The sequence below is a fragment of the Sceloporus undulatus genome, chromosome 5 (genome assembly GCF_019175285.1).
Source record: "Sceloporus undulatus isolate JIND9_A2432 ecotype Alabama chromosome 5, SceUnd_v1.1, whole genome shotgun sequence".
Taxonomy (NCBI): Eukaryota; Metazoa; Chordata; class Lepidosauria; order Squamata; family Phrynosomatidae; genus Sceloporus; species Sceloporus undulatus.
The window spans coordinates 183,099,684-183,127,107 of NC_056526.1; the positions used below are offsets into that span (position 1 = coordinate 183,099,684).

At 40.5% G+C, this 27,424-nt stretch overlaps 2 protein-coding genes across 3 annotated transcripts in view; one reads left to right on the forward strand and one right to left on the reverse strand.

Moving 5' to 3' along the window:
- LOC121931949 (16 kDa beta-galactoside-binding lectin-like) overlaps positions 1 to 3,360 on the forward strand; it is a 6,470-nt gene extending 3,110 nt beyond the window's left edge. The window contains exons 3-4 of the mRNA XM_042470125.1: positions 1,405 to 1,576; positions 2,984 to 3,360. Coding sequence (XP_042326059.1) covers positions 1,405 to 1,576; positions 2,984 to 3,130 — 319 coding nt within the window. The 3' untranslated portion in view covers positions 3,131 to 3,360. The remainder of the gene's footprint in view (positions 1 to 1,404; positions 1,577 to 2,983) is intronic.
- Positions 3,361 to 11,453: 8,093 nt separating this feature from the next.
- Positions 11,454 to 27,424, reverse strand: part of SHROOM3 (shroom family member 3) — a 136,937-nt gene continuing 120,966 nt past the window's right edge. For both annotated transcript variants that reach the window (XM_042470082.1, XM_042470083.1), the window contains exons 5-10: positions 26,697 to 26,773; positions 22,405 to 23,298; positions 20,684 to 21,172; positions 17,715 to 17,874; positions 16,074 to 16,346; positions 11,454 to 14,551 (exon numbers count right to left, since the gene is read on the reverse strand). In XM_042470082.1, the coding sequence (XP_042326016.1) occupies positions 14,204 to 14,551; positions 16,074 to 16,346; positions 17,715 to 17,874; positions 20,684 to 21,172; positions 22,405 to 23,298; positions 26,697 to 26,773 (2,241 nt within the window). In that variant the 3' untranslated portion in view covers positions 11,454 to 14,203. The remainder of the gene's footprint in view (positions 14,552 to 16,073; positions 16,347 to 17,714; positions 17,875 to 20,683; positions 21,173 to 22,404; positions 23,299 to 26,696; positions 26,774 to 27,424) is intronic.

The following is a 27,424-nucleotide window of genomic DNA, read 5'->3' on the forward strand; positions in this document are numbered from 1 at the left end:
ATAGGAGCTGTGTTTCACGGTTCCATTTTCCCCCAAGTTGGGGGCATGGCGTCCGGTTGCTGTGTCCCCAACCCAGTGCTTCCAGAGGCAGCATAGAGCCACCCCTGTTGGGCTGTTTGTACAGCCCCCAAATCTGTGGATGCTCAAATATCATTAAATACAATGGGCATAGTAAAACAGTGTCCCTTATATGAAATGGCAAAATCAAGGTTTGCTTTTTGGAATGTATATCTTTTTGGAATATTTTCAAACTATGGATGGTTGAATTCATGGATAAAGAATCTGTGGATATGGAGGGCGAAATGTATTTTCATTCACACATTCATGCATACTCATATTTTAACCTTTTCTAAGGAAATAACATTGTCCAAATGAGAACAGCTTTATTTAAGTAAATTCAATATTTAACTTTATGCATGTGTAAATTTTATACATAAAAAGTTTGCAAGTAGTAGTAGTAGGAGGCACCAGGGCCTGCAAGTCTTGCACCTCCCTTGGGCAACTCCACCTCACCCCCCTGGGGGTCCTACCCCACTGTTCAAGTCTTTTCAGTAGCTGGTCCCAAGCTTTGGAACATCTTTCCTAGGAAAACAAGGATTGATCCTTCCTTGCTCTTTTTCCATCAGCAACTTAAAGCTTTTCTGTTCTGGTGGACCTTTAGGAATTGACTGCCAGAGCTTTTAATCCAGGATGAGTCCCCCTTATCTGAAATGACTGGGACCAGAACTATTTTGGATTTTGGAGGGTTTTTTTGTATTTTGGAATATTTGCATCTACATAATGAGATATTCTTGGAGATGGGACCCAACGCTAAACATTAGATTTGGGATTAAATTTATTAGTGTGTCATGCACACATTATATACATAGCTGTAGGTAATTGTATGCACAATATTTTTAATAATGTTGTGCATGAAGCAAAGTTTGTGGCTACTGAACCACCTTAAAGCAAAGTTGCCACTATCTCAGCCACCCATGTGGACAGTTTTAGATTTTAGAGTATTCTGGATTTTGGAATTCCAGATAAGGGAGACACAACCTGCAGAGTGCTATCTTGCTGAATTTTATCTTTTCATTTTTCAGTGGATTTGTTTTAAATGGTTACAATTCTATACTTTGTTTAATTGCTTTGTATAAGTTTTTCTGTCTGCATAAGGACTTTTTAAAAAAGGACTTTGTACAGTGTTTGTTGTAATATTTGGAAATATCACACTACACTGTTATAGTACTATTATTCCACATGCTGCTTCATGTTTGTAATTTATGTACGGTCATTTAGAATTCTTAGCCAGTGACCTCTCTGGCCTCACCGAACTACAAATCCTGGATTTCCACAGGAGGCAAAAAACTGGGTTATAATATATGAATCAGTAATGATAATATATAATAATTAATTTCCTCTCAGTTTTGAGGTGAATCTGGGCAAGGACTGTGACAACCTGGTGCTACACTTCAATCCTCGCTTTGACTGCAAGGGGGACGTGAACACCATTGTGTGCAATTCCAGGAGAGATGGAGTATGGGAAGATGAGGAAAGAGACTCCCATTTTCCATTTGAAGAGGATGGCAACCTGAAGGTGAGGGCTTGGCAGGGAGTCAAACCAAGGTGAATGAGAGGTCAGAGGCAGATTCTCTGGAGGTTTTTGGCTGAATTATGGGGAGAGCATAGGAGTGGGATAGCTCTCCCCATAATGTATAGATTAAGACATCAGCCCCTGAGCCAGGGGTTGGAAACTCCATGTGGTACAGGAGCTGACTCTTGCTCCTCTTTCCCCCATGGGACACACTTGTACCCCTCAGACACAGAGGAAGTAATGGAACATCACATCTTGCTACAATTTTCTGTTATTTTCTGTTATTTTCTGCCAACATTGTGAACATTTTTTGGGACTTAAACAGCCACATTTATGGCGGTAGAGTTCAAAGATATAGTTGTGTTAGTCTGGAAAATCAGTATGCAAAAGGATCTTGTAGCACCTTTGAGACTAACGGAAAGAAAGAAATTGCCAGTAATTCTACGACAGCTCATGCTACCAACTTCTTTTTTTCAGTTACTCTTGCTACAAAATCCTTTTGCAGCCACATTTATGGGTAATTTGAAGACCTATTGTGCCATTCTCAGGCATTTGTTTTTTGTAAAATTCTCCTTCGGGAAAAAAGAAATTAAACAGGGAGGCTTGAGGAGGAGCAAAAGTGGAACTCAGGGGCTTTCCTTATCGCTCTAACCTAAGCTGTTTCCATTTTGAGAGGCCAAGAAATACTAATTATGTAAAACTCTTTGTTCTACTTTCATAGGCAAGCAAAGATCTTTTTATTTTAACAGAGTTTTGGCAATTTGGCTGTGTAGAAAGGTCTGTTAATGAGTCGGTGTGCTATATTTTTTATGTTCATTTTTCCTGCTTTTAAAATGTTTTCAGATATTTTTAAATAAAGTGATTCTTTAATAGACGTGTTTATTAACTGGATTTTAAAAGACTTTTTAAATTAGAATTATAATGTTTAAAGTTCTGCTTCATTTTATTCTGTGTTGTGAGCTGCTTTGCATCCCAAGTTGTGATCTCATTACTTACTTGAAGGAACACTACTCTCTCTCTATGCCTGCCTGAGAACTGAGATCTGCTGATCAGGCCCTGTTCCATGTCCCCCAAGTGGGAAAAATACATCACACGGGGACACGAGACAGGGCCTTCTCTGCTGTGGCACCCTGTTTATGGAATACCTTCCCCTTGGAGTATCATGGCCACCGATTCTGTATGCCTGTTCTTTTGTGTAAGGCTTCTGTGTCTTCCAAAGTTCCCTGGGAAGCTAGCCTTCTGCCTGCAGAGCCATTTAAGTCATGCTGTTCTGGAGAGGACAGACTCCAAAGGGCCAACTTGCATTGTTTTTCTAAGAGCCATAATTCAGTTAAAATTTAACCAGGCATATAAAAGAGTTTCTCAGAGTGGTCATCATTACTCTTTTATCTCTGCTTTTTCTTCTTCCAGGTTTCCTTCACTTTCAATACCTCTGAGGTAAAAGTGAAACTGGCCGATGACCATGAGATCTCCTTCCCTAACCGACTGGGCCTTGATGTCATTGAATATATAGCAGTAGAGGGGGACTTCAGAATCAGAGTTCTCAAATTTTGCTGATGGGTGCTCATATTCATGCTATATGGCTGAATAAAGCCATCCCGTGCTTTCAGGGACAGGCCACTTAACATGTTTTTGTAAAATCTGATGCCTTGCTGTTCTCATTCTTATGGCATCCTGACCACTCAAAAGTGCTAACAGCAAAGGGGCTTCTTGCTTGCTTGTATCTACTACAATAGCCTGCCTTGAGAATGGGTTCTTGTATTATAAAATAAAAATCTGGATTTGAAGCTGTGAGTACAATGTCATATTTCCACTGCTAGTCCAACCTTGTCTAGTAAGAAGTGAAGTAGCATGTTGCTATGAAAATGGAACAGTTCTGGCTCTTTGTGTATTGAAGGTGGAAGGTGTTTGCCTATGGGAATGATCTAAAAGAGTGCAACTCTATGCACCACTGACAGTCCCCAAGCCATCAGCTGGCAGTCCCTGGAAAGTTCATAGGAAGGGAGGAAAGAATTGTAGCCAATAGGCACAAATATGGTACTAGTCCCTGTTGCATTAGAGGGTAGAAATTTCCATTCCTCTTAGCTTAAGAGTCATTGATCTACATCATCAAGGTGTATGTATGTATGTGCCTTTAAGTCACCTGTCATTTTATGCTGACACCATGAGTTTCATAGGGTTTTCTTAGGTAAGGAATACTCAGAGGAGCTACTACCTGTTCCTTCCTCTGAAGTCTAGCCTACAGTAGCTGGTATTTGTTAGCAGCCCCCCATCTAAGTACTAACCAGGAGTGATTCTGCTTAGCTTCCAAGATCAGACAGGATCTGATGCCTTTAGGACCTTCCAGGAGACCATCTCATCTATTTCAGTTGAAAGTGGCTGAGCTACCATATTAAGCAACTGGGATCTCACATTGAGGCTGTGGAGTTACAGCCCTTGGGTTAAATGGCTACATTGTGCAACTGGATGCACAACCAAAATTGACACAGCATGCACAACTCTGTTTCTGCAACCTTGAGCTGAAAGTGACTGTACTACATTGCTCCAAACAATTTAATTGGGAAACTTACATATGTGCAAGACAACAAGATTCTGTCCTGATGGTTGCCTTTTGGCCAGAAGAGTATAGGTTATGCATCAGGACAATCAAACGTTGTGGCATACATTACCTTTAAAGCAACCAAGAGTTTTTATGGTCTATATAATGAACGGCTTTGCTCTAATCTATAAAGCACAGGCAGATTTTTAAATAGATAGCCAAAATTTCAATTTTATATATATGATATGTGTGCCTGGGAATAGGATCATAGACTGAGGTCAAGATAAAGTGCAGGCAGTGATTATTTTTGAATTATTTGTTCATGGGCTGGGAAATATATACATACCTGGTCATAGAGAAAAGTGTGGGCTGAGGCAGGGAAATGATATGCAAAAAACAAGTGGTGTGGCTACATGACAATTTTGTTATGTGGGAAAAGGAAGCACAATAACCTTTCACAATGCAGTGTTGACAGTACAACCATCCTGACATTGCCCATCACAGTTTTGTGAACACTGGCTGTGTATTTTTGTACATTTAAACTTTTATACAATTGTCACAGCCTGTATATTTTTTGCATATTCATTTCCCTTTGACCTCTGCTTTCAGTCCTTCCTGTGTGTATGTGTGTGTATACACACACACACACACACACCTACAGAGGCTGACCTTTCATGGCTCTGATGAAGCAGAATGTATGGAAACTCTAGAAATAGCAAAATGGTGAACATATTTTATTGTATGGGAAAGGAAACACTTTTTAAGATGAGGTGTCTTTCTATAATGATCCCATTGGCAAATTCTTCTGAGATGAGGCAGAACAGAGGGGCAGATGGTTGAGAAGGGTGTAGGAGTGCTGGAAGGCTTTAAGGAGGCCCATAGGTTTTCCAAGGTTTGTTGGTATGAACGGTTGAAGGATAGACCACCTGTTTTAGGAAGGAAATGGAGACAGTTGTGCTCATAATATACAACTGATGTATGGCTGTCTACATTCTTCCAAATGCCCAATCTGGCTATTGTGCTGGAAGGCACATTCCTGTTTTCAGAATCATATGTTGTGAAAAATAAGGTAGCAGCTGATGTGTATTTGGAGGAATTCATTTTATGACCTGGCTCTTTTGAATCACAGAGTTGGAAGGGAACACATGTACTGCATTTGACAAAGCTAAGAACAGGTCCTTTTCACTTTTAATAGGGAAGTGATATTTTCACTTATATATTTAGGAGGGAACAAAAGAGCAAATGCTTTACAGAATAAATCCTCTATACCGCATTTGCCTTTGTTTTGTTTTGTTTTTTAATTATGGCATTAAGGTTGCAGTTCTACTAAGCAGCACAGGCAGAAGAGTCCTGCAACCAAGTCCTCCACTGGCACCTCATGGGATGCATGGAACTTTTGAGACAGTGCACATCTGTTAAATGTAATATATAATTTGCTATATTGTTGTTACTGGGATTTCTGTTGTGATTGTGTTTGCAATATTCAGTTATGGTTGGCCCCACATTGGCTGCCAATTTTATAATTTCTGGGTTCTAGGGGACCAACTATAATTAACCATCACAACCACAATATTGCATCCTAAATTTGGCAGCTCTCAAATTGGCTCCAGGTTCTGTTTGATGAGAGGCAGATACATAACCTAGCCCCTTGGTGAGCACAAGAAAGAACTGATGTCAACTATTGTGTTGTGATGATTGCTGATAGACACAAATTGGGGATATTTGGGCAGTGAATCTCCACTTGCAAAGTGTAATTCTTTAATGGTACTATCCAATCTTTGTGTCAAATGGCAGTGTTGCACAACTGAACTGCTTCTTAGAACACAAGCTTGAACTGAATGCAGCTTTCCATATTGGACAAAAATGTTCTGCTGCTTCCATAGAAACACTGATACATGCATAAGTCATCAACAGGATTTGGGCCTTGGCAAATATTAAAATGTTTCATATGCACAAATTCAAAATACTAGGAAACTTTAAAGTAGCATACCCCTGACTGTCCTAATTTGGCACTGCCAATTAATCCTATGTTGCCCCACCTTTTAACCTGATTTTAAATGTCCTAGTTTTTATCTCTGCCTTTCATCTGCCCCCTTTGTTGCCAGATTACTTCACTTGTTGCAAACTGAGTTCAGAGTGTGAAAGTAGTTTGAACTCAAATTAATTCAACAGGGAGGAGAGGAAAGAAGTGGAATCTCGCCCTTCCCTGTCGGCTCAAGCAAAAGCAAAGTGCTGCAGCCTTCTCTAACTTGTGTTTTTTCCATCATTAATCACTTTTGCCATCTTGACCATACTCTTTTGTTGCTTGGCCCCATGATTCCTGATTTTCATGTTGGAATGTTGAAAGGTATGAAGTAGAGGTAGGCTGTTCGTGAGTCACCAAAATTGCAAATGACTTTCAAAATCAAGCTTTAAAAGAGTCCAATTGTTGCTGAGCTAAAAAAAACCCAGTGTGGGTAGAACTTCTACAGTCTGTCCAGTGTGTGTTTCTTGCCATCTGCAGAAGCAGTCAACAGGCACTGCCTTTGCCAAAGATCCTGGCACTACTATGTGTGCCGTACATGTACTTAAGAGGTGAACAGTGAGAAGTAAAAGGCAGCTGCTTCACTCCATTCTGACTTCACAAATCTCTGGGTGCCAGCTGGCATGAGACTCTTTCAGCTGCTTCTTGCAATGAATGCATTTGCTGAGCATTGACAGAGAGTTGCATTGGAAACAGCTGAGATCCTTCCATCCCTATCAAATAAATACAGACTTAAGAGCTTTCAGGAGTGAGGATAGGAAGAATTTCAACCTCTTATGTTATAGTTAGTATTGTCATTTAGATCTTTGTGGTTTCTGTGGGCCCAATTATAAATAAACTCTGCAGGTGCCATTATAAAGTCTCACTTTTTTTCCAAATCAACAATATAACAAATTATCACATATCGGCTGCAATCTTGTATAGTTCTGTGTAGCATAATAGATACGCATGCTCACCTGAGTCATGTACCTGCCATACTACCTCTGAAGTCTCCCTCCACACATGACTGGCTATTACATGCCTCATGGGGAAGCAGGCAGGATTGGGGAAGTGTTTGGCTATGTCCCCATAGTCAGAAATTATTCAGAACTGCAATCTGCTGACATAGCCAAATGCTTCTATGATCCTGCCTGGTCTCCATGAGACACAGAAGGGCTGTGTACAAGTGGGCCCTTGCTATCTATTTAGATTTGGTTCCAAGACTCCCTGTGGATATCAAAATCTGTGGACGCTCAAGTTCCATTAAATACAACGGGGTAGTAATGTAGTGTCTCGTATGTAAAATGGCAAAATTGGGACTTGCTTTTTGGAATTTATATTTTTAAAATATTTTCAAACCATGGATGATTGCAAAAATGGATAAAGAACCCATGGATATAAAAGGCCAACTGTATGTCAATAGAAGTCACATTGCGTAGTGTTACCTTGTGTTGGTGGGAACAAACCTTTAAGACAAAAAACCCCGGTATTGGGTAAATTCTGCTTCCCCAGTTCACAATTTCCAAGTTCAGTGCCTAAGTTTAATGGCCTGAATTCTGTTGTTAGTTCTACTTAAAGTAGACCAATTAAATCAATGGGATTGAGCTATGGGTTGACTTACCATTCAGTAATTGAATCTAATTGGGACTAACCTGCAGGATTCCAGACAAAATTACAGGGGTAGGTAGTACGGGGTACTGACCAGAAAACAAAACCAATAGCCCATATTGGGATGATACTTTTGTTGGGCCAATCTCTGGCAGCAAGAGCTAAAATATACTGGTATGTTTTGGTTGCAAGTTTGTTTTTTCTCCCTCCCTGGAATCCATCTCATCCCCTAACAATGTTTCTGAAAATAAATTCAGTTGTCAAGCTGAAGGAAGTTCCTCATCTTTCTAGTAAGGCGACTGGAGAACTGGGGAATATTTTAGTGGCCAAAATATGCCCTTTGTTGTTGTTGTGTGCTTTCAAGTCATTTCAGATTTATGGCCATGAAACTCACTGGGTGACCCGACACGTTCACAGCCCCAGAGGAAGGCAATGGCAAACCTCCTTGTGAATCTTGTGAAGAAAACTGTGATAAGTTTGCTTTAAAGGTTGCTAAAAGTTGGAAACAACTTGAAGGCACACAACAACAACAACAACAACAAACAGTGAAACTATCACATGGTTTTCTGGGCTGAGTGTGACTTCCCCAAAGTCAACCAGTGGGTTTCTGTGGCCAAGCAGGAAATCGAACCCTGGCCTCCAACATCATAGTCACTACACCATGCTTGTTCTACATTACCTATAATGGGATGCAAATATATTTTGCAGGCCAAGAGTTGAATGAAAGACATACTCAAAAGCACGACAGAAGAAGTGCACAGAGAACTATTATCCTTTAATTGTTTCCAAGTACACATCACCATCCTCTTTTCCAACTTTGATCATTCATACCCTCCCACCCCTACCCCCATCCCCCCACAAGAATCATGGCAATCTTCAAATGTGGCAGTGCAAAACCAAAACAAGCATCTTTAACCAAGCAAGCATTCGCAATGAACATGTGTAAAGCCTTGTTTCACACCCCCATCCCACCCCCAAATTCAGGTATCTTGGCCTGCCAGAATACAGGCATAGGTTTTTTAAGGCCAACAAAAATCACATTGCATGTTTTGTCAACACCTTAACCATTTCCCTAGGACACACAAGTATCTTCTCCAGATTTGAGAAACTTTTGTAAATCTGATGCGAAGTTACTCACTGCACCCCACCCCACTATCCATATGCCGCATGGTCACCAAGAGAGTTTTGCAGGCAAACACTGTGTTTTTAATGAGCTAATGTCTATTGTGGATTTATTGGGAAAGCTAACTGAGTTTGTCATTGATCTCAGTCTTCAATCAATTATACAGAAACCTATTCGAAGACACACCAGTGTTTCAGAATGGCTGCACTTCCATCAGCATGGGAGGTTATTGAAGACAGAGAAAGGGAGAACATCTTATGCTACTGGTTTTGCTCACACTGATCATGCTAGGCTTCTGTCTGTACAGCAACCAGCTCGGTTGGGCTACAGATGCTTCCACCTTATATATTGCCAATGTAGTTGTTTTCTCTAGCAGGCATTGCTGGAATGGTAAGTATGGAATTCAAAGTCAAAGCCTGGTTGGTCTGTAGCTGTTCATTCAAAAGAAAAGATAGTATTTGTAGGAGATAGATGAATGAAATAAAAGCATCTGCTTTCCTGGACTCAAGTTTTATTGACCAGAGGCTGTCAATAAAGTAGACTGTAGTCTACAAAAGTTCATACTCATAATACAAATTAACATTTTAAATGCTATGAGGTCCCAGGCCTTTCTAAGGAGAAATGGAAATCAGTATGTCTATCACCAGCCTCAATGGGTGTTCTTAATAAGCTCTCAGGCAGGAATCTTTCAGAAGTTCCTCATCTGTAACTTTACTTACTATGGTCTCCTGGGATCCTACCCCAACACTCAGACTACTATACCTGTGAAGTGATCAGCACAATTTGATGGGGCTGAATTGTTGCTAAACTATGCATCCCAACTTGTTATTCTCTCTGTTCTTTGTTTCTTTAAAAAGAATGGACAAAATAGATTTGTATAGTTTTCTCAGCGCAATCTTTCTTTGGCAAGATAAAAGATAACAACGGGGGGGGGGGGGGGGGGGGGGATCTGATTAGACTCAGTATCTAGGTTGCTATGGATAAGCCTCTATTTGGCTGGTGAGGAATTAAAAATCCAGCTTCAGCTGATGGACAATATATTTTACATATATAAACCAGTGCCACCAACGTGGGACATCCCAGGTCTTCCCTTAATTAGATCTTTCCCACTGGCAGCATAGTAGATGCTCTGAGGTAGTGCTCCCACAAATACATATATTTTGTATATATATATATATATATATATATATATATATATATATATATCCTTTTTCAGAACAACAGGTAAGGTTAGCAGCTCTTAGGGAACAGGCAAAGGTGAGCCACATGGCATAAAGGGTACTTGCTAATGGAGGTACTTGCATGGTTGGTCTCGGCTAGCAGTCTTGCACTGTTGAAAACAGAGCAGTCATAGAATCATAGAGTTGGAAGAGACCACAAGGGCCACGATCCAGTACAACCCCATTCTGCCATGCAGGAACTCTCAATGAAAGCATCCCCGACAGATGGCCATCCAGCCTCTGCTTAAAGACCTCCACGGAGGGAGACTCCACCAAACTCTGAGGAAGGAGTGTGTTTCACTGTCAAACAGCCCTTACTGTCAGGAAGTTCCTCCTAATGTTGAGGTGGAATCTCTTTTCCTGGAGATTCATTGTTCCGGGTCCTGTTCTCTGGAGCAGCAGAAAACAAACCTGCTCCCTCCTCAATATAGCATCCCTTCAAGTATTTAAACAGGGCTATCATATCATCTCTTAACCTTCTCTTCTCCAGGCTAAACATCCCCAGCTCCCTAAGTCGTTCACTCATAGGACATGGTTTCCAGACCACCATTTTAGTCGCCTTCCTTTGGACATGCTACAGTTTCTCATGTTTATGATGGAGTCACAGTGTGTCTTTTGCTAAATCATCTCCTCATAGCCTTGTTTAATCTGTGTGAAAACAAAAAAATTAAAAGGGGCCTATCTGCCTAAGAGAATCATTACAGTGAGCAGCATCTGCAAATGAGATAGAAAGTCTAAATCAGAGGTCCAAAACACATTGCAGAAATAATTCAGTTTGAGACCACTTTAACTACCCTGGCTCAGTGCTAGGGAATCTTGGAGGTGTGTGGCAGAGAAGGCTAAAGGTCTCACAAAACTAGAGTTCCCAGAATTCCCTAGCATTAAGCCAGGACAGTTAAAGCAGTCTCAAACTGGATTATGTCTGCAGTGTGTTTTGGACCAGTGGCGAATAATGCCCAAGTGGAGCATTTGAGTAGTGCACAGGGATGATCCTTTCAATATGGGAGGAGGAGGATCATCAAATCACAGATAGACAAAGTCTGGCCAGTGAGTCAAGGGCTACTCTAGGAGGGCTTTCTCCATCTCTGCCCCCAACCTCTGGAACGCGCTGCCCTATGAGCTCCGCTCAGCCACCTCCCTACCTCAATTCAGGAAGGGGTTAAAAACCCACTTATTTGAACAAGCTTACCCTGACCAGTAATTCTCCCCCCCAGTGTCTTGCCCCATTGTCTTGCCGACATGTTATTGTTATTTTATCGTTTTGGTTTTAATGTATTTTATCTTGGGTTGTATAATTGCATTGTTCCTTCTTGTTGTTCACCGCCCTGATTTTTTAGAAGGGCGGTATATAAATAAAATTTTATTATTATTATTATTATTATTACTCATTCACATAATACCAGTTGCCAGATCCAAACAGCTGAGCATGTGCTCTGCCTTTTTTTAAAAAACTGAGGCAACTGTGGGGTTGTGGGGAGAGACAAAGGGCTGCCTCAATGCAGTTTAGCTATCCCCTGCAGTGGACAACTGAGGTAACATACACAGGGGGCAAAATGCGGCCATCACACTAACCCAGGGGGCAACATTTAGGGAGGAAGAGGAGTCATAGAGGCACCCCTCTCTATGTTTTGAGCCATGGTAGAACATGACTCAATAGCACCTTTTTCTGTAGCACCCCAACACTTCTCCGTCTGTCTCCTTGGTTCTACACATTTGGTTGGAAGGGCAGCCACTACAAGGATGAAACAAGAGTGTGGATTTTTACATACACAGTATGAATTCCATTTGTTTAAAGAGACTGTTTGTCTTGTTAGTTAACATTATAGCAGCTATTTATGTGCTATAAAAAGGAAAAATAGAACAAGTGCTCTTAAAATATATTCCTATATCCTGGAATGTAGCCTGAAGTGGAGCTGAACATTACAAAGATAATGCAGGGTTCTTAAGCCTGTCATAATGCTCATTAAGGATCAGGTAATTTGTAGGGAGGACTGGCAGATGGCAGGAACATACTTCACCTTTCTTCTACCCTCCATTAAAAAAAAAAGACAAAAACACTCTCCCTTTTCTTGAGCTGGGCTCCAAGATCCAAAGACACCTAGACATGGAGGGAAATGATAAGGAGGAGAAGGATTTGCAGAGAAGAGGCCAATATGGAAAGAGTTGAAAAGCTCCCAGTTACAGATTCTCCACAGCTACAAATATAAACATATAATTCTGCCTGAGCTTGCAAAAATTAGTTTCAGAATTGTAACAGATTTGGTGTTCAGTGTATTGCATAATCTTGTTGTACACCGCCCTGATTGAAGAAGGGCGGTATATAAATAAAATTTTTATTTATTATTTATTATTTACAATTCCCAGAATTCTTGGGGACTCTGGAAGTTGCAATCTCTAAAAGTAACCTTTCTCAGGTTTTAATTTCTTCTGCTCAAATGAGTTGAAAAACAGCTAGGGAAGGTCTTAGAGAACTTTGCCTCCAAACACCAAAGCAAGCAAGAAATTGGAAACAGTCCCAGTTCCTTAGTACGTTGCACATAAATTCAACATATTTTAAACAAACAATCTGGAGGCAGAATCTGTCATCTGTATAGGAGAAAAGAACAATACATTTTCACTGAGATTTAGAGAGAGTGTGAGAATTAATTCAAGTTGCATTTTTGTCTGCATCTCAGTTTTGGATACAGATCACTTTGGATATGACCAAATCCAAATGAATCAACAAAACAAAGTACTATGGTGTTTAAAGGGAAACAATGAAGGCTAAGGATTTTTAAAAGCAATCTATAAATAAGGACATTCAAATGAACCACCTCAAGAAGTCATTCAAACATATTGCAAGCTGCATGCAATTCCATGCTTTCTGGTTTTATTGTTTTTAAATGGTCACTGAGCCCAAGAGAGAGAAAGAGTGGGATAGAAAGACAAAGTCAAGGGGGAAATCTCTTTGCTTCGGCTTGAGGCTGACTCCTGAGTTATTTGGTTCACACAAGTGCTTGTTCACTGCAGATCTGGAAGACGGTATGTTGTTGTGCAAACGTTTTTCAGAAAGGTCACTTACTGATACATTCAGTGGGTTCTGAAAGAGATAAAATGCCCCAAGCCAGTGACTGACTGATGCACTAGGGATGGGGTGTGGTAGGGAGAGGCATTCTCCGCATGGAACCGCCCTCACAAACCTGCACTGTGATGTGGGGTGGGCAGAGACTTGTCTTTTGTGTACAATAGATTTGCACTCAGTATTATCACTGCCCTTGGTCATGACAAATGACCTGCCAAGGTTGGGAGGCAGATCCATGGATTGTATGTGCATGTCTATGCATATGTGGGTATGATCCATAGCACTATGATTGGGGATCCTCACCCAGTAAAACTGAGAGTGCATCTCCTGCTTGCCAGCACAACTCAGTGTCTACATGTAATGTTAGGGCTAAACTACACAAAATAAGTGGCTGCATACAACCTTTTTTGTGTGCACTATCATCCCTGGATCAGGCCCTGAAGCATTTTCCTCCCTGCTAATCTTTTATAAAGTATCTATACCACTATTCCAACTTATGGTGTGTGACATGTTTTTTAGGGGTGTGTTGAGGGTTCCTCTGTTAAGTAACAAAATAATAATAATTAAACATTATTTTTCCTACATCCATGTTGAAGTAGAATCAAATAACTGGTTAGCGTATGTACAAAATCTTTACAGAATTCTATCTTGTATCTTTAAAAAATATAAATACCGATATTGTTCAAGACAGCAGGTATCCCATTAATATCTTAAGGCTTCATTATTGTATATCCTTCATTATTTAATGACCACCAGTGCTCAGAGGGTCCCCCAAGACTCCTTTTAACTTGGGACTAGCTTGAGTTTATCTATGATAAGCCAGCCTTTTGCAGTCAGATGTGGTTGGCCTCTTCTACATCTCTTTTAGCCACAGAAATCCAGTCCCTTCTCATGTGATCGAGAGAGGTTTAAGTTGTAATTTCAAGGAGAAGAAAGAGAAAGCTTTCATGTTGTTCATTTTCCCTATGTTAATTAAAAAAAAAAAAAGAAATGGTGAAACATCAATTTAAAAAGTTAAAAGCTGTCTCTGATTAAATAAATTCAAGAAGGTTTTGACACAACCCCCTCTAGGGAAGGTCAGAGGGAAGAAGCTGGAGGCTGAGGTCTGTTACTACTGTTGCTCCCAGCTGGGGCCGAAGGCTCTGCTGCCTTTTTGCTTGGAAGGATGAAGTCCGAGGGAAGGCTCTCCAGAAGGCACTTGAGCTGCTCTTGCCCTAGTTTGATCTTGTCATCCAGCTCACGCTGTTCTATGAGAAGTGCAGATTTCATCTTCACAAAATGCTGGTAGTCATGAAGCTGCTCTTCTGAGAGGTAATTGCACAAAATATCCAAGACTACACGCTCTCGGCGGTCCAAGTTCTCCTTCAATTCACGGGCATCTTCATGCTGGCCTGCCAACATTTTCCGCTTCTCATTCAGAGAGTTCTGTCCCATATTGGGGACAGGCAGGGGAGCAAAGAAAGAAGGGAAGGAAAAAGAAAGGTTTAGCAAATGGGTGGGCAAACATATGGAATCAAGGGCCAATTTGCCCCACAGAATCCCCATACAGACTGCAACCCCCTCACCAAACACAGAGCAAGTCCAAATAGTCCTGTTTTCCTCTGTAGACACTCTCAAAATAACAGGAAGTGACATGACATTATGTCCTGATGCCATTTTGAGAGGAACGGCAGAGGGAAATCGGGGTATTTGAGGGTAGATGCTGGTGGGGGTGGAGAATTTTAATGTGCTTTCACATATTTGAGTAGTTTTCTGTGGAGCAAATATCTTCATGCTGAGAAAATTCCAACATTTTTTTTATGTCATTCTGAACTGAAGTAGTCTTAGGCATCAGAAGAGGGCCCCTTACAGCCCTCTAGACAGACTGCAGTTTCTACCATGATTCACCACCGGCTATGCTAGGACTGGTGGGAGGCATCGCTGACCAGGAGAGATGGGAGCTACAGTCCAGTAACCACAAGTTGCCCATTTCTGGTTTAAAGCATGGCTTCACAACTGCTTGGAGAAGCTATTTTCTTGGACTGCAGCTTCCAGAATCCCCCAGCTAGTATGAGTATTGGTTATGATCCTTTAGGGATCTGGGCATGGGAAGTTGGTCCAAAAGTATATCTACCAAGTTCTGGGTGGAAAAAGTCTGCAGCAGTTTGGTTTTGTCTGAACATGAGAATTCTGATGTGCAAAGGTATCACCATTTGGGGAAGGAGGGTAGCTCTGGGTTGTGCAGAGCCATCTTTTTATTTGAAATTAACCAGAAAGCTTGTTTGTGTAGGAACCTCCTTATACAAAAGGGGCAGTGAATAGAGCTTAGGAGCACCTTCAGTCCCAAAGTCCTGTTGAGTGTTCATCTTGGTTTGCAGGCATGGAATGTCCATACTGCTCTGTACACCCAACAAAGCAGGGAATAAAATGGGGATATACTTGCTACCTGATACTGGTCAAACAGTAGTGCTCACTTTAGTAACAACATAGTGCACCCCAGCAGGTGCAGGAATACCATACTAAACAGTAGTTTGTTCTCCAGTGTACTGGCTATGTTTGTTGTTGTTGTCTGCCTTCAAGTTGTTTCTGACTTATGGTGACCCTAAGGTGAACCTATCCTGGGATCTTCTTGGCAAGATTTGTTCAGAGGACGTTTGCTATTGCCTTCCCCTGATGATGACTGTGACTTTCCCACGGTCACCCAATGGGTTTCATGAGCAGGGAATCAAATCCTCGTCTCCAAAGACATAGACTAATACTCAAACCACTGTGCCATACTATCTATGAACACTGAATAAAAACAAAGAACTTTACATACTGTTGTCATTATTGCTTAAGAACAGAAAACGTTCTATAACTGCCATTTGAGAAGCAAGGTGTTTTACTGCTGATATTATGTACTCAAGGGGTTAAATTTTGCATTCAGAATGAAGGTGTGGATATGTACTATTTTTCTGAATCTACGTACCCGTTCCTGATTATCAGCATCTTCACTGAGACTGCTGAGAACATTCTCCACCCGGGCCAGGCGTCCTGAGAGTGACAGCAAGAGGCTGACTATCTTATCCAGGTCTCCAATGAACATCCTGTATTTTTCAAACTCGTTTGGCTTGCACAGACCACTGATCAAAACTTCTACTTCTTCTCCCAAGGCGTTGTTGAGTTTGATATCCGCCAGCAAGCTCTCCTTGGCTTCTTTTAAAGTCTCCATCTTATGGGACAAGCTCTCAATAAGTTCAGCCTGGTGGGACAGAATCAAGCAAAAATCAGCCTCTACTAAAACGTGAGCTAACATAGAATCCTGGAATCTTAAGAGCTGGATGGAGCTGCAAGGACTATCTAGCTAATCTAACCCCCCTACCATGCAAGATCACACAACTAAAGCACTCCTGAAATATGGCCATCCACCTCTGTTTAAAGGAGGAGTCGGAGGAGTCCATACCCTCCAAAGCAGTCTATGCCATTGTCAAATTGTTCTTGCAGTAAAGATGTTCTTCCCATTGTTTGGGTGGACCCTCTTCTCTTGCAAACTGAATTCACTGGTTTGTATTCTAATCTCCAGAGCAGTAGAAAACAGACTAACTCCATGACATCCCTTCAGTTATTTAACTATGTCTGTCATGTCATCATTTCTCAATCTTCTCTTCTCCAAATTAAACATTCCCATGTCATCAGCTTGACTTCCTTACCAATATGTTATATCTATTATAGATATAAGAATCTAGTTAAAGAACTTGATGCTCATGACTTAAGATTTGCGTGGCATGGTTATCTTTGGTATGATATAGGTCCAAAACGCAATGCAGAAATAATCCAGTTTGAGACTGCTTTAATTGCTCTGGCTCAGTGCTAGGGAATTCTGAGAACTGCCATTCTGTGAGACATTCAGCCTTCTCTGTCAGAGAGCTGTGCTGCTACAATAAACTACAATTCCCAGATGTCCTAGCACTGAGCCAGGGCAGTTAAAGTGGTTTCAAACTGGATTATTTCTGCAGTGTTTTGGACCATAGTTAAGGTACATCTCAAATTTAAAAAATCATTGTATTAGAAAGGGCTCTTTTGTTAGTTTGGTATAAATAATAACAGAGACTTTTTACTAAGATAATATTAGCCACCTCACTGCAGGAAGCTTTTTTCAGGAAGGAATGGATTAATGATTAGAGATGGATATTTTATAAGGATTTTTTGTACTTGGAGCAAGACAACTGAAAGTTTAAATCAAGAGAGATATTTCTTAAGAAAGGCAAAGCTCTTAACTGGTTCGCTTACATGCAACTTAACAATAGATTTAATCAAGATGATAGAAACAGAGGTTGGAAGAAAATGAATTCTGTTTGGAGCTGAATAAAGTTGATGAACCTTTAATTTAAAAAGTATATAAATGCCTTTTGAAATTAGAGGCAGAAAAGTACATAAGGTGGAACCAAAAATATAAAATTTAGTATTTTGAGCAGTAATTTAAAAGGGAATTGTTATAAGATGATGTATAGATGGTACCTAATCCCAAATAAGTTCACACCTCAAATAACCCCAAACAAATTCACACAGCTCAGCTTCCAGTCTTTGCTGACACTGATCACCTCTGTGTTGGGGATATTTAAAAACCCACCTTCTTTTCATTGATATCCACACCTTCATCATCTTCACCTGATTCCTCAGGCATATCCTTGATTTTGTTCAGGAGTTCAGCTTTGGGTCCAGACACACTGTAGTAAGCTGGACATGAGAGCAGTGTCATGAGAGACTCCTTCACAGCAGGTTCATCCTTCCTAAAGCAGGACACAAAGACACATATACAAACGTATCCAAAACATATCTATGATATTCTTGTGCTAATTAAGACACTCAAAAACTAAGGATATTTTCACTTTCCGTTCATGCCTCATTCTGTGAATCAAAAACTAGGTTGTATGTACTACAGGGCTAGTCAACTGTACAGGGATGGGGAGCCAATATTATATCCCCAGCCCTCCTCCCTCTGCACCCCCCTCTCTAAGCATGCCAAAATAATTTGTGAAGTCAAAGGCTTTCATGGCCAGCATCCATAGTATTTGTGGGTTTTTCGGGCTATGTGCAAGATGCCAGCCACAGATGCTGATGAAACGTCAGGAATAAACTCTTTTAAAACATGGCCACAGAGCCCGAAAAACCCACAAAAAACAAAAATAATTTGTTTCCACTCCACTGCTCCTTCAAAATGGCTGAGAAGTGATATTGTATCACTTCCTGTTGCCATTTTGAAGGAGAAAAGGAGAGAAAACAAAGTATTTCTGAGGGGATGGGAGGTCCTGATAAGTTGGGGATGGTGCTTCTGCATGTCTGTGCACATGTGGATGTTTGGGGTTGGTTTTCATCTAAAAATACTGTAAACAAAATGTTATAAAATGTTTTGTGGGTTTCAGCATCTAGGGAGTGAATAGAACCTGGGAACCATATGTTCCACACAACTTTCTTTCAGTCTTGGGAAGTTACATTAACATATAGTAGCCACAAGATGGTGCAAGTCAACTAATTTAAAAATTGTCCATATTAGTCAACGTCCTCTTGTATAGCATAGGTTTCTGTATCTTCAAGGAATCCTATCTGTGTTGACTCAGTCACAGAATCAACAGAGTTGGAAGGGGACACATGGGCCAGAGGGCAACCTCCTCTTCGGTGCAAGATCTCCAGCTAAAGCATTCCCAGCAGTTAGCTGTCCAGATTCATACAGAATCACAGAATCATAGAGATGGAAGAGACCTCAAGGGCCATCAAGTCCAACTCCCTGACATTCAGGAATACATAATCAAAGTACCCCTGATAGTACCCCTGGCATGTGCACCACTGCCTCTTCTGGTGCACGGCTTTCAGCGTATGCTGAAAGCCGCATATGACATGGGTGCACTGTATAGTGGGACTATTACTTCTACTGACTTGGAAACTATTCTATTTTATTCTATTAACTATGCTTCTTACATACAAGTTAAATGGCATTCACTTTCTTTGCTGCATTCATCTACTAAAACAAAACAAAAACCCTCACCTCACTGAAAAAGGCACAATGCCTGAATTTATTCTATCGTGCACATGCAGCTAATGTAGGTCCCTACCCAAAGGGAACCATCTTCTCTGCTACCTTGTTTGAATTTAGCTCATAACCCTACAAGATACACCTAATGAGCACAGTAAAACATGCATGATGAAGGAGGAAACTGAGAAATACTTTAACTTGTTTTTTTTACATTTAATTTATTTTCATGCACAATGTGTTCAGTTCTCTTGAGGCACACAGTATGGAACAATGATGGTCAAGAAGCAGCCAACTCATCACCCTCAACAAGAATTGTGTGCTGAGGGTTGAGTGTTTAGTATTTCACTGACCTCCAAGTGTCTTAATCTGTTTATACTGGCCATCCAAAAGGACACTTTACATGGGCATGTAGAACATGTTGACTTATAAAGGGAGGGTGATAACTCTTCTGCATGCTTCACACACAGTATTGGCCAGTGAAGTGGGCGAACACTCTCCTTGCTGGACAACTTAGGTTTATTAGAATGTGACATCATGTAGAAATGGAAGGAGAGAAAGAAGTAGCTCACTCACTCAACTGACTCCTATTTACCTTGTGATCTACTAAGATTCCCTACATAAATCTTTTCTATAGGTACTGATTTGAAGCCAAGTGTTACCCATCCTATATTTTTATATTCTTTTTCAAGTTTGGCAAAAGATAATGTTTCAAGTTAACATTTACTGTACTAGCTGAAGGCCATAACAAAATGAGCTTATCAAAAAGCATAAAACATTTAACATTTAAAACAAAAGGCACAGAATACAAAGGACAAAAAATGTCCCAACATTCAATGTGCAATTAAAAATAGTTAGCTGTTAAAAAGGACAGAAGGAGACACCTTTCCTGGATATTAGTAAACATATATGATATAATCATAAAATCTAATTAATACTTGGCATCTCCCTGGCAATTTATGATATTATTTTTCTTCTGCCTAAGTGCCTAATAGTACATGTATTCCTGATGAAATTCATTTTGTTAGTTTTGGCCCAGCTCTCCAATCTGTCAAGGACATCCTGAATTCTGATCTAATCTTTTGAGGCATTAGCTACCCTTCTTAATTTGGTGTCATCTGCAAATTTGATAAACAAGCCTTCTATTCTATCATTCAAGTGATTTATAAAGATGCTGAATGGCACAGGGCCCAGATCGGAGCCCTGTGGGATCTCACTAGTTACTTCTTTCCAGGATGAAGAGGAACCATTGTGAGCATTCTCTGCCTTCAATCTGCCAACCAATTACAAATCCAGCTAACACTAGCACTGTCTAGCCTACATTTCATCAGCTTGTCTGCAATAATATTATTGTTAAAAGTCTTACTGAAATCAAGATATCAAGAAATCAAGACAAACTGTCTATAGCAAGAATTTCAGAAATGAATGGGGAGGGGGACCTAATAGATCCAAATAATTTCAGAGTTTTCTGACCAAACAGGCTGGTCAGACGAAACTTGATTTATAAGAGAGCAAATGCATATATGTCAAGTTCATGCAGAGGGTGGACGTCTTAAGAAAATTGTGCTTACCTATTATCATTCAGAACAGAACTACTGTTGGTCCTTTTCTGCATTGTTTTCCTCTTCTTGTTCTCTTTAAGCAACCTGTCACCACTGGGGAAAATCCCTTCCATCAAGTCCATGGTGGTTTTCATCTTGGAGTCTGGATCCAGAATGCTGGCTAATGACTTGTCCTTGTGGATAATCTCCTTGGCTAAGGCTTCCTCTTTGATATCCTCTGGACTTTTAATCTTCTCTGTGTAGCTATCAGGGCCTTCATTTTCAGACTCATTATCTGTCCCAGTAAGATCCCCTGCCTGACTGGGAAAGACTTTGTCCACTGATTCTTGGATGGCCAGAGACTGTTGATGTTGTGTTTCCAAGGAAAGTGTGACACTGTTTGCTTTGGATCCTGAGCTTGACATAGATGGAAGCGGAAGAGCATAGCTGCTCTTGATAATGGCTGTGTTTGGTTCTTTTCCCTTGTCATTTAAGTTCCCGGGAAACCTTGTCAAGTTCCTGTTAATAAATAGGGAATCGTTTTAAATTAAGGGCCCTGAAGCTCTGCCACACAGAACTACCTCCAAGGTTTTAAGAAAGCAATAATCTGAACTTTTCCTAATGTAACTTAGCCACACTCTATTCAGAATTTATCTCATTGATCTTTAAGGTTTGTTGTATAAGTCATCCTTCTTTAAGCTGGTGTCCTCTAGATGAGTTGGATTTCAATTCCCAGTAGTGTGAGCCAGGATGGCTAATGATCAAGGATGAAGAGAGGTGCAGTCCAAAATATCTGGAAGGCACCAGGTTGGGAAAGACTGGCATAGGATCATGCCTAAGAAGACAAAGAGTGCAAATACTTTAACTGATCATGTCAGTCATTTCATTTAGTCTGGGGATAAAGGTGGAATTGATTGTAAATATTCAGAATTTACCAATTTCACCAATCAAATCTGGACATGCTATTCTCTATCAAACAAAGAGGTTTAGCAGCCACTGCCATCTTTTGACAGTTTTTTTAATGCCTGCTGAAGGATAAATGATCAAATAGTACAAGATACTGCATATTGACCATCAGCCAGTCATGTTAAATATTATTGCAATACTGTATTACAGCTAAAACATCCGCCTCTTTTTGAATACATCCAGGGAAAGACTCCACCAATTTTCTATGTAATTGAGTCCATTGCCGAACCACTCTTACCATCAAAAAGTTCCTTCTAATGCTCAAATGTAATCTACCTTTCTACAACTTAAAAGCATGACTCATGGTCATATCCTCTGGGGCATCAGAGAACAAACCTGCACCTTGTCCTCAGTGACAGCCCAGTAGGTACTTAAAGATTGCAATCGTGTCATATCTTCTCTTCACCAGGCTGAACATGCATATCTATGCAAACTGTTCTCATATGTTTGTTTAAAAGTTAAAATTGATCATTCTGTATTGCATCCGAAGAAGTGGGCTTATAACCTAGAAAGCTCATACAAAAATAAAAACCAGTTAGTCTTAAAGATGCTGCTACATTCCTTTCCTTCCTCCTTTTAATAATCCCAAGATCCTTTCTACATGTATGCCAAGTATTGAGAGAACAGTTGCCCTCAATAAGTTCAAAGAATTTTGGGAAGCAGACTCACATTGGAGCTAGAAGATCAAAGATGAATGGAGAACAAGTTTTAAATTTGTTGAGATACTATGAAAGCAAAACACAACAAATAAATGGATAGAACATTGGAAAATAAACTTTTCATACCTTGCTGCAGGCTCCTCCTCTTCAAGGCTTGTAGAGTTTTGTGCTGTCGGAGAATTAGCTTCTAGTATCGAGGCAGGTGGAGGAGGGAATTCTTCCACAGGGCTTGCAATGGGGCTGGGGCTCACTTCAGGAAGTGGAGATGGCAATGGATGGGGTGAACTGTCAGAAGCAGGGCCTGTGGCACGAGGCTGGGTCTCTTTGACGAAAACATCATCATCATCCTCTTCCTGGGGGAATGATGGAGGAGACATCTGCAGGCAGGATTCCGAGATGCGGAGGGAGAGTCTTCCTTGACTAGAAGGGGTTTCTGGTTCAGAACAGGAGCTGCTTTGAGATGGAAAACTTTGCCACCTTTGGAAAACCTTCTGCCCAGGTGCTTGAGGAGGCACAGAGCTCCTTGGCATGCCATTGTCTTTGATCCATTTAAGCTTAGATGGGAGGTGTCTTTGAGAAACTGTGGCTTTCCACCTCTGAGATGCTTCTTCTATTGGCTCCTTGGGGGGAGAACTGGTATTCCCCAGAATCTGGGCCTGAACTTTACTATTATCATCCTTGTCAGATCTGGATTGTCGTCTTGGAACTAGGCCATCTGCAGCAACCTGAACATTTGCAGGAGAGGATATGGAGTTTGCAGCATTAGGAAAAGACCAGCCAGATCTGGAAGGAGTAACATGTCTGCTGCCTTGCTTAGAATCAGAACGATGGCCCTTTGTCTCTGTTGAAGGTACAGAAAATGCTGAAGTTCTACTGATATGTCTGGGACGTTCTGGAGCTTTCTGGCTCTCATTCAGTGCAGATGAACTACTGACACCCTCACTGCCACGATGCAGATGGGGATGATAGTGTGTGAAGGCTGATCTCTCCATCTCACCTCTTTCTTTACAGCCAAATGATCTGGGATAGGGTGCAAGAACAGGAAAGTTTAGGGAAGAAAAGGCAATGCATCAGGCAGATGTCCTAATGTGAGGCATCTATTTCTCCACTTTTAAGAAACAATGAGCAAATTTCAAAGCATGCATGTTAAATTCAACAATAAAAATTCAAGCAAAAGAAGAAAATGTGCATACATTTGGTCTTCTTGCTATATCCAAGTGCAATATAGATATATCTCAGTTAATGAGGAAGATGTGTTCCTGGGCATTACTTCTTTAACAGAAAATTTGGTAGGGGTGGAAATAATATGCAAAAAATGGGAATAGGTTCTTACATCACAGAAGAAAAAGAGGAGAAGGAGAAGTAGTTCAACGTGGTTCAGCAAATTTTGTACTCAACACTAACAATATTCACACATGAAACAACACAACTAGGCCATCTAATTCTCACATACACATATAAAAACATTTTGAAACTTTCTATAGATCACCTGAAAGCTTCTTCCAAAATTCATCCATGGATGACTATTTCTTTCACCACCCTCCACTTTCCTTTTATGTCTACTTTGATGCCCAAATGTAAAGATCTACAGTGTACTTTCTAAAAACACACTAGGGGCAGCTGGTGAGACAGACTTACCTGCTCTTCCTTTTTCTCCCTGTTTTGCATTTTATGTATGGTCAATAAGGGATTCTGGAGGTAGCTGCTGTTTACGTTGCCTGTTGTAAGCACACAAGGCTACAGCAGGATTGGCAATAGCAGAATCTTGTTCTTTCTCATCTTAAGCATTATTGCCTTGTTTACTATAGACACACTGTTACAACTAGACAATGAAACACCATGTTTCTCCAGCCCTCCTTCATCATCCTCCCACTTCTGATACTGTGGAAAAAAATTTCAGCTAAACAGAGGACAAAGAGGAAAAGGGAAACTGGGCAGCCATCAAAAGACTTTTTAAAAAGGTTCTTCTTTTTCAGAGGCTTTGTTAATTGAACTGTACATTTATGTATGTTCTTCCTGAATGTGCAGATTTTCTTTTCTTTTTAATCAGGGGCTAAAGTTGTAGGGGAGATGGATTGGAAAATATGCTATGAAGGGGGAGGTGTGGGTTTGTGGGAAGGCAAGAAATGTATATTTCTCCTCTTTCAAGAACAACTCCACAGTCTTCATAACCTACTTTGCCTATGTTTACAAGAAATTTTGTACTCAAGTATTCGAAATTCTCATTTTTCTAAATACAAAATAGCAATAGCAAATACATTTCTATACCACTTATCAGTGAACTAGCACTCCCTAAGCAGTTTACTATGTGTAAACCAACTGCTCCCAACAAGCTGGGTACTCATTTTACTGACCTAGAAAAGGATGGAAGTCTGAGTGGACCTCGGAGCCCTCATATACTGAACAAAATGAACAAAAAAGCATGCACACTTAGAAGTCTCCATAAAGAGCTATTTCTCTTTACCATTAACTGCATATTTTAAAAAAATCATATCATTTACTTTCCCTCCCCGGATAAGAACCGGGCTTCCTCTTTCTTCAAAGAAAGGTTTAGTTGTGCCTTCTTTCCATTTCCTCTCTTTCTTCCAGTTAGGATTTCTGAAAAGACATCTCTCTTTACATTCCATGACTATCCAGTTGTCTGCTGAGTTTCCACTGGTAGTTCTATTAAAAGACTCTTGAATGTCCACAAATATTCCAGGTATGGGTGCTATCACTCACCTTCACTTTTATACTGATAGTGAAGATTTTTTTCTGGCTTGCTAATACCATCAGAATTCTGGCAGAAATATGACTTTAGAGTTTTACTTTACAAGGACCACACTGACTTGTTAAAAATTGTGCCCTGCTCATCTGCGTATTTACCTAGTTGGCTGGTGTAACTATAGATTTTTCTTTTAAACTCAATTGGTTATAATTTGGGAGGGGGGGGATCCTGACTATAGAAACCTTCCCTAAGAAGAATGTGATTAATGTAACATATAAATTGCTGATGCAGCAATAGCATTCCAAAGGCTTTAAGATGGTAATAAGGGCTTAGGAATGTTAGCCTTGGCACTAATCTATATTACTTAATAACCCATTTCCTACTCCTGTTGGCTCATTACTTTCCAAGTGTCGATCTACTTATTTAAGAGTCTGTGTGAAAAAGCCCATGCACAATGAGGCTTGAAAAATTGGAGAGGACGAGAAGACAACCAGGGTGTTTTCCTGCAATACCCCTAAAACCTGCTATTTGCAAGATTCGCATGAGGAGGCATAAGCCCTACTTTCCTTCTTTTCATGGCACTCGCATATTAAAAACCAGGCACCAGCACCAAAGATGGAATAGCAACTGGAAGTCCCCGCATTTCCCAGCTGTTCTCCATATCTCTTTATCACTGGACATATGTGATTCACATTTCATCAGAAGAGACTAGTCAGAATCCTGATTTCTTCAGCTGACACAGAATAAGTTGTTAATAATAAAAAATAATAAAGTTTTTATTTATATACCGCACCTTCCATAGATCAGGGCGGTTTACATAAATTACAGTGCACGTACAATAATTAAAAACAACACCATACAATATACAAAAAATAAGATAAAACCAGCAAAAGCCCCAGTAGCCCATCCTCATGGCCACGGAAGAGGAGGGAGGCCCTCTCCCACAGTTGCATCTTGTCAAGGATGGTGACCCTCATCCCCACCATTTTGCTCATTACAAGATGAGACATTTTCTGTCAACACAGTTATGGTGGAGTGCAGGGCTTGTGCACCATGCTAACAATGTCAACTCCCACTGGGTGGTATTGAAGCACAGTTTACCCTAGCCACATGGGTGAAAAGTATATGAATATTATCCAGGGTGGTATTGTAGTAAAGAACAGAAGCAGAGGAAGCTGCCTTTTGCTGAATCAGATCAGCTCTGTACTGTCAACTCAAACTGTCCACAGCTCTCCAGAGTTTCAGGCCGGATCCTTAACAAGGTCTACTTGGAGATCCCAGGTATTCCCTAGTCGATTTCCCATCCAACTATAGACATACCTCATTTAACAATTGCCCACCCTGTCCCCATGTTTCTTTCTCAACCTCTGTCTTATTGGAAGATTGCAGATTTATTGTCCTACAGCTCTATTTGAATGCCTCTTGTTCAGGAATGTACATTGATCAGGCAAGGAAAACTTACTGCCAAGAAACAAAAAGGAAGAGTAAAAATACAAAATAAAAATAGGTAATTGTGATCTTCCCTTGGGTCAATTTCTGTCAATGCATACAGATTTTTGGTGCTACACAGGATATGTCATCCCCCCACCTCACCCATATTAAAAGTAATTAATGCTCACTTATATACAAAGCAGCTCCACTTATTACTTTCTATTGAAAAGTATGCCATTACAGTCTGATACATTTAGCACATACAAATACTCATATCTACCTGGTTCCAGCACCCACAATGTAGAATGGATCTTTCACAAAACGATTGAACTCAGTATTTTCTGCCATCAGTAATTCCTTAAGAAGAAATAGAAGAAGAATTTAAAAATAAGCAGAAAGCCAAGTGTTCCATAAATGATATTGGTGGGATAGAAGGAGTTACAGTGTGCAGAAGTGGTTTGAGCACTGTGTTATGCCTCTGTGCCATGGAAACCCATGATCTTGGGCAAGTCACACACTCTCAGCCCCCAAAAAACCAGAAATAGGGTTGCCATAAATCAGAAGTGACTTGAATGCACAGAACAACAACAATTGCCAGATGTAACTTATGCAAAATATAGTGCCAATGAAGTAACAGCCTTTTGACAATATGTTTTAATGGAAAGTCAATGTGAAGATAGATAGGAGAGTGTGGCAGGCTGGGGGACTCTCACTGTTACTAAACTGTAGTGTCAGCAGCTCTCATGGCCACAGCTGCTCCTCTTCCTATAAACACTCTCAAAATGTCTGAGTTTGCATGTAAAAGAGGTGGAGAAAATGGGTTTGACTCCCGGCTGTTCAGTAGATCATGATACTTGCATTCCAATCTCAAATACAGCTGCCTCAGTCTGTCATTTGTTTATTTCACAGGTACAAATGCTCTAACATATGCAGAGCTCTCCTACCCACCCTCAGCATCTATAATAACTTACCTATTTACTCAACTGGGAAGGCAAATGCTCATGCAAA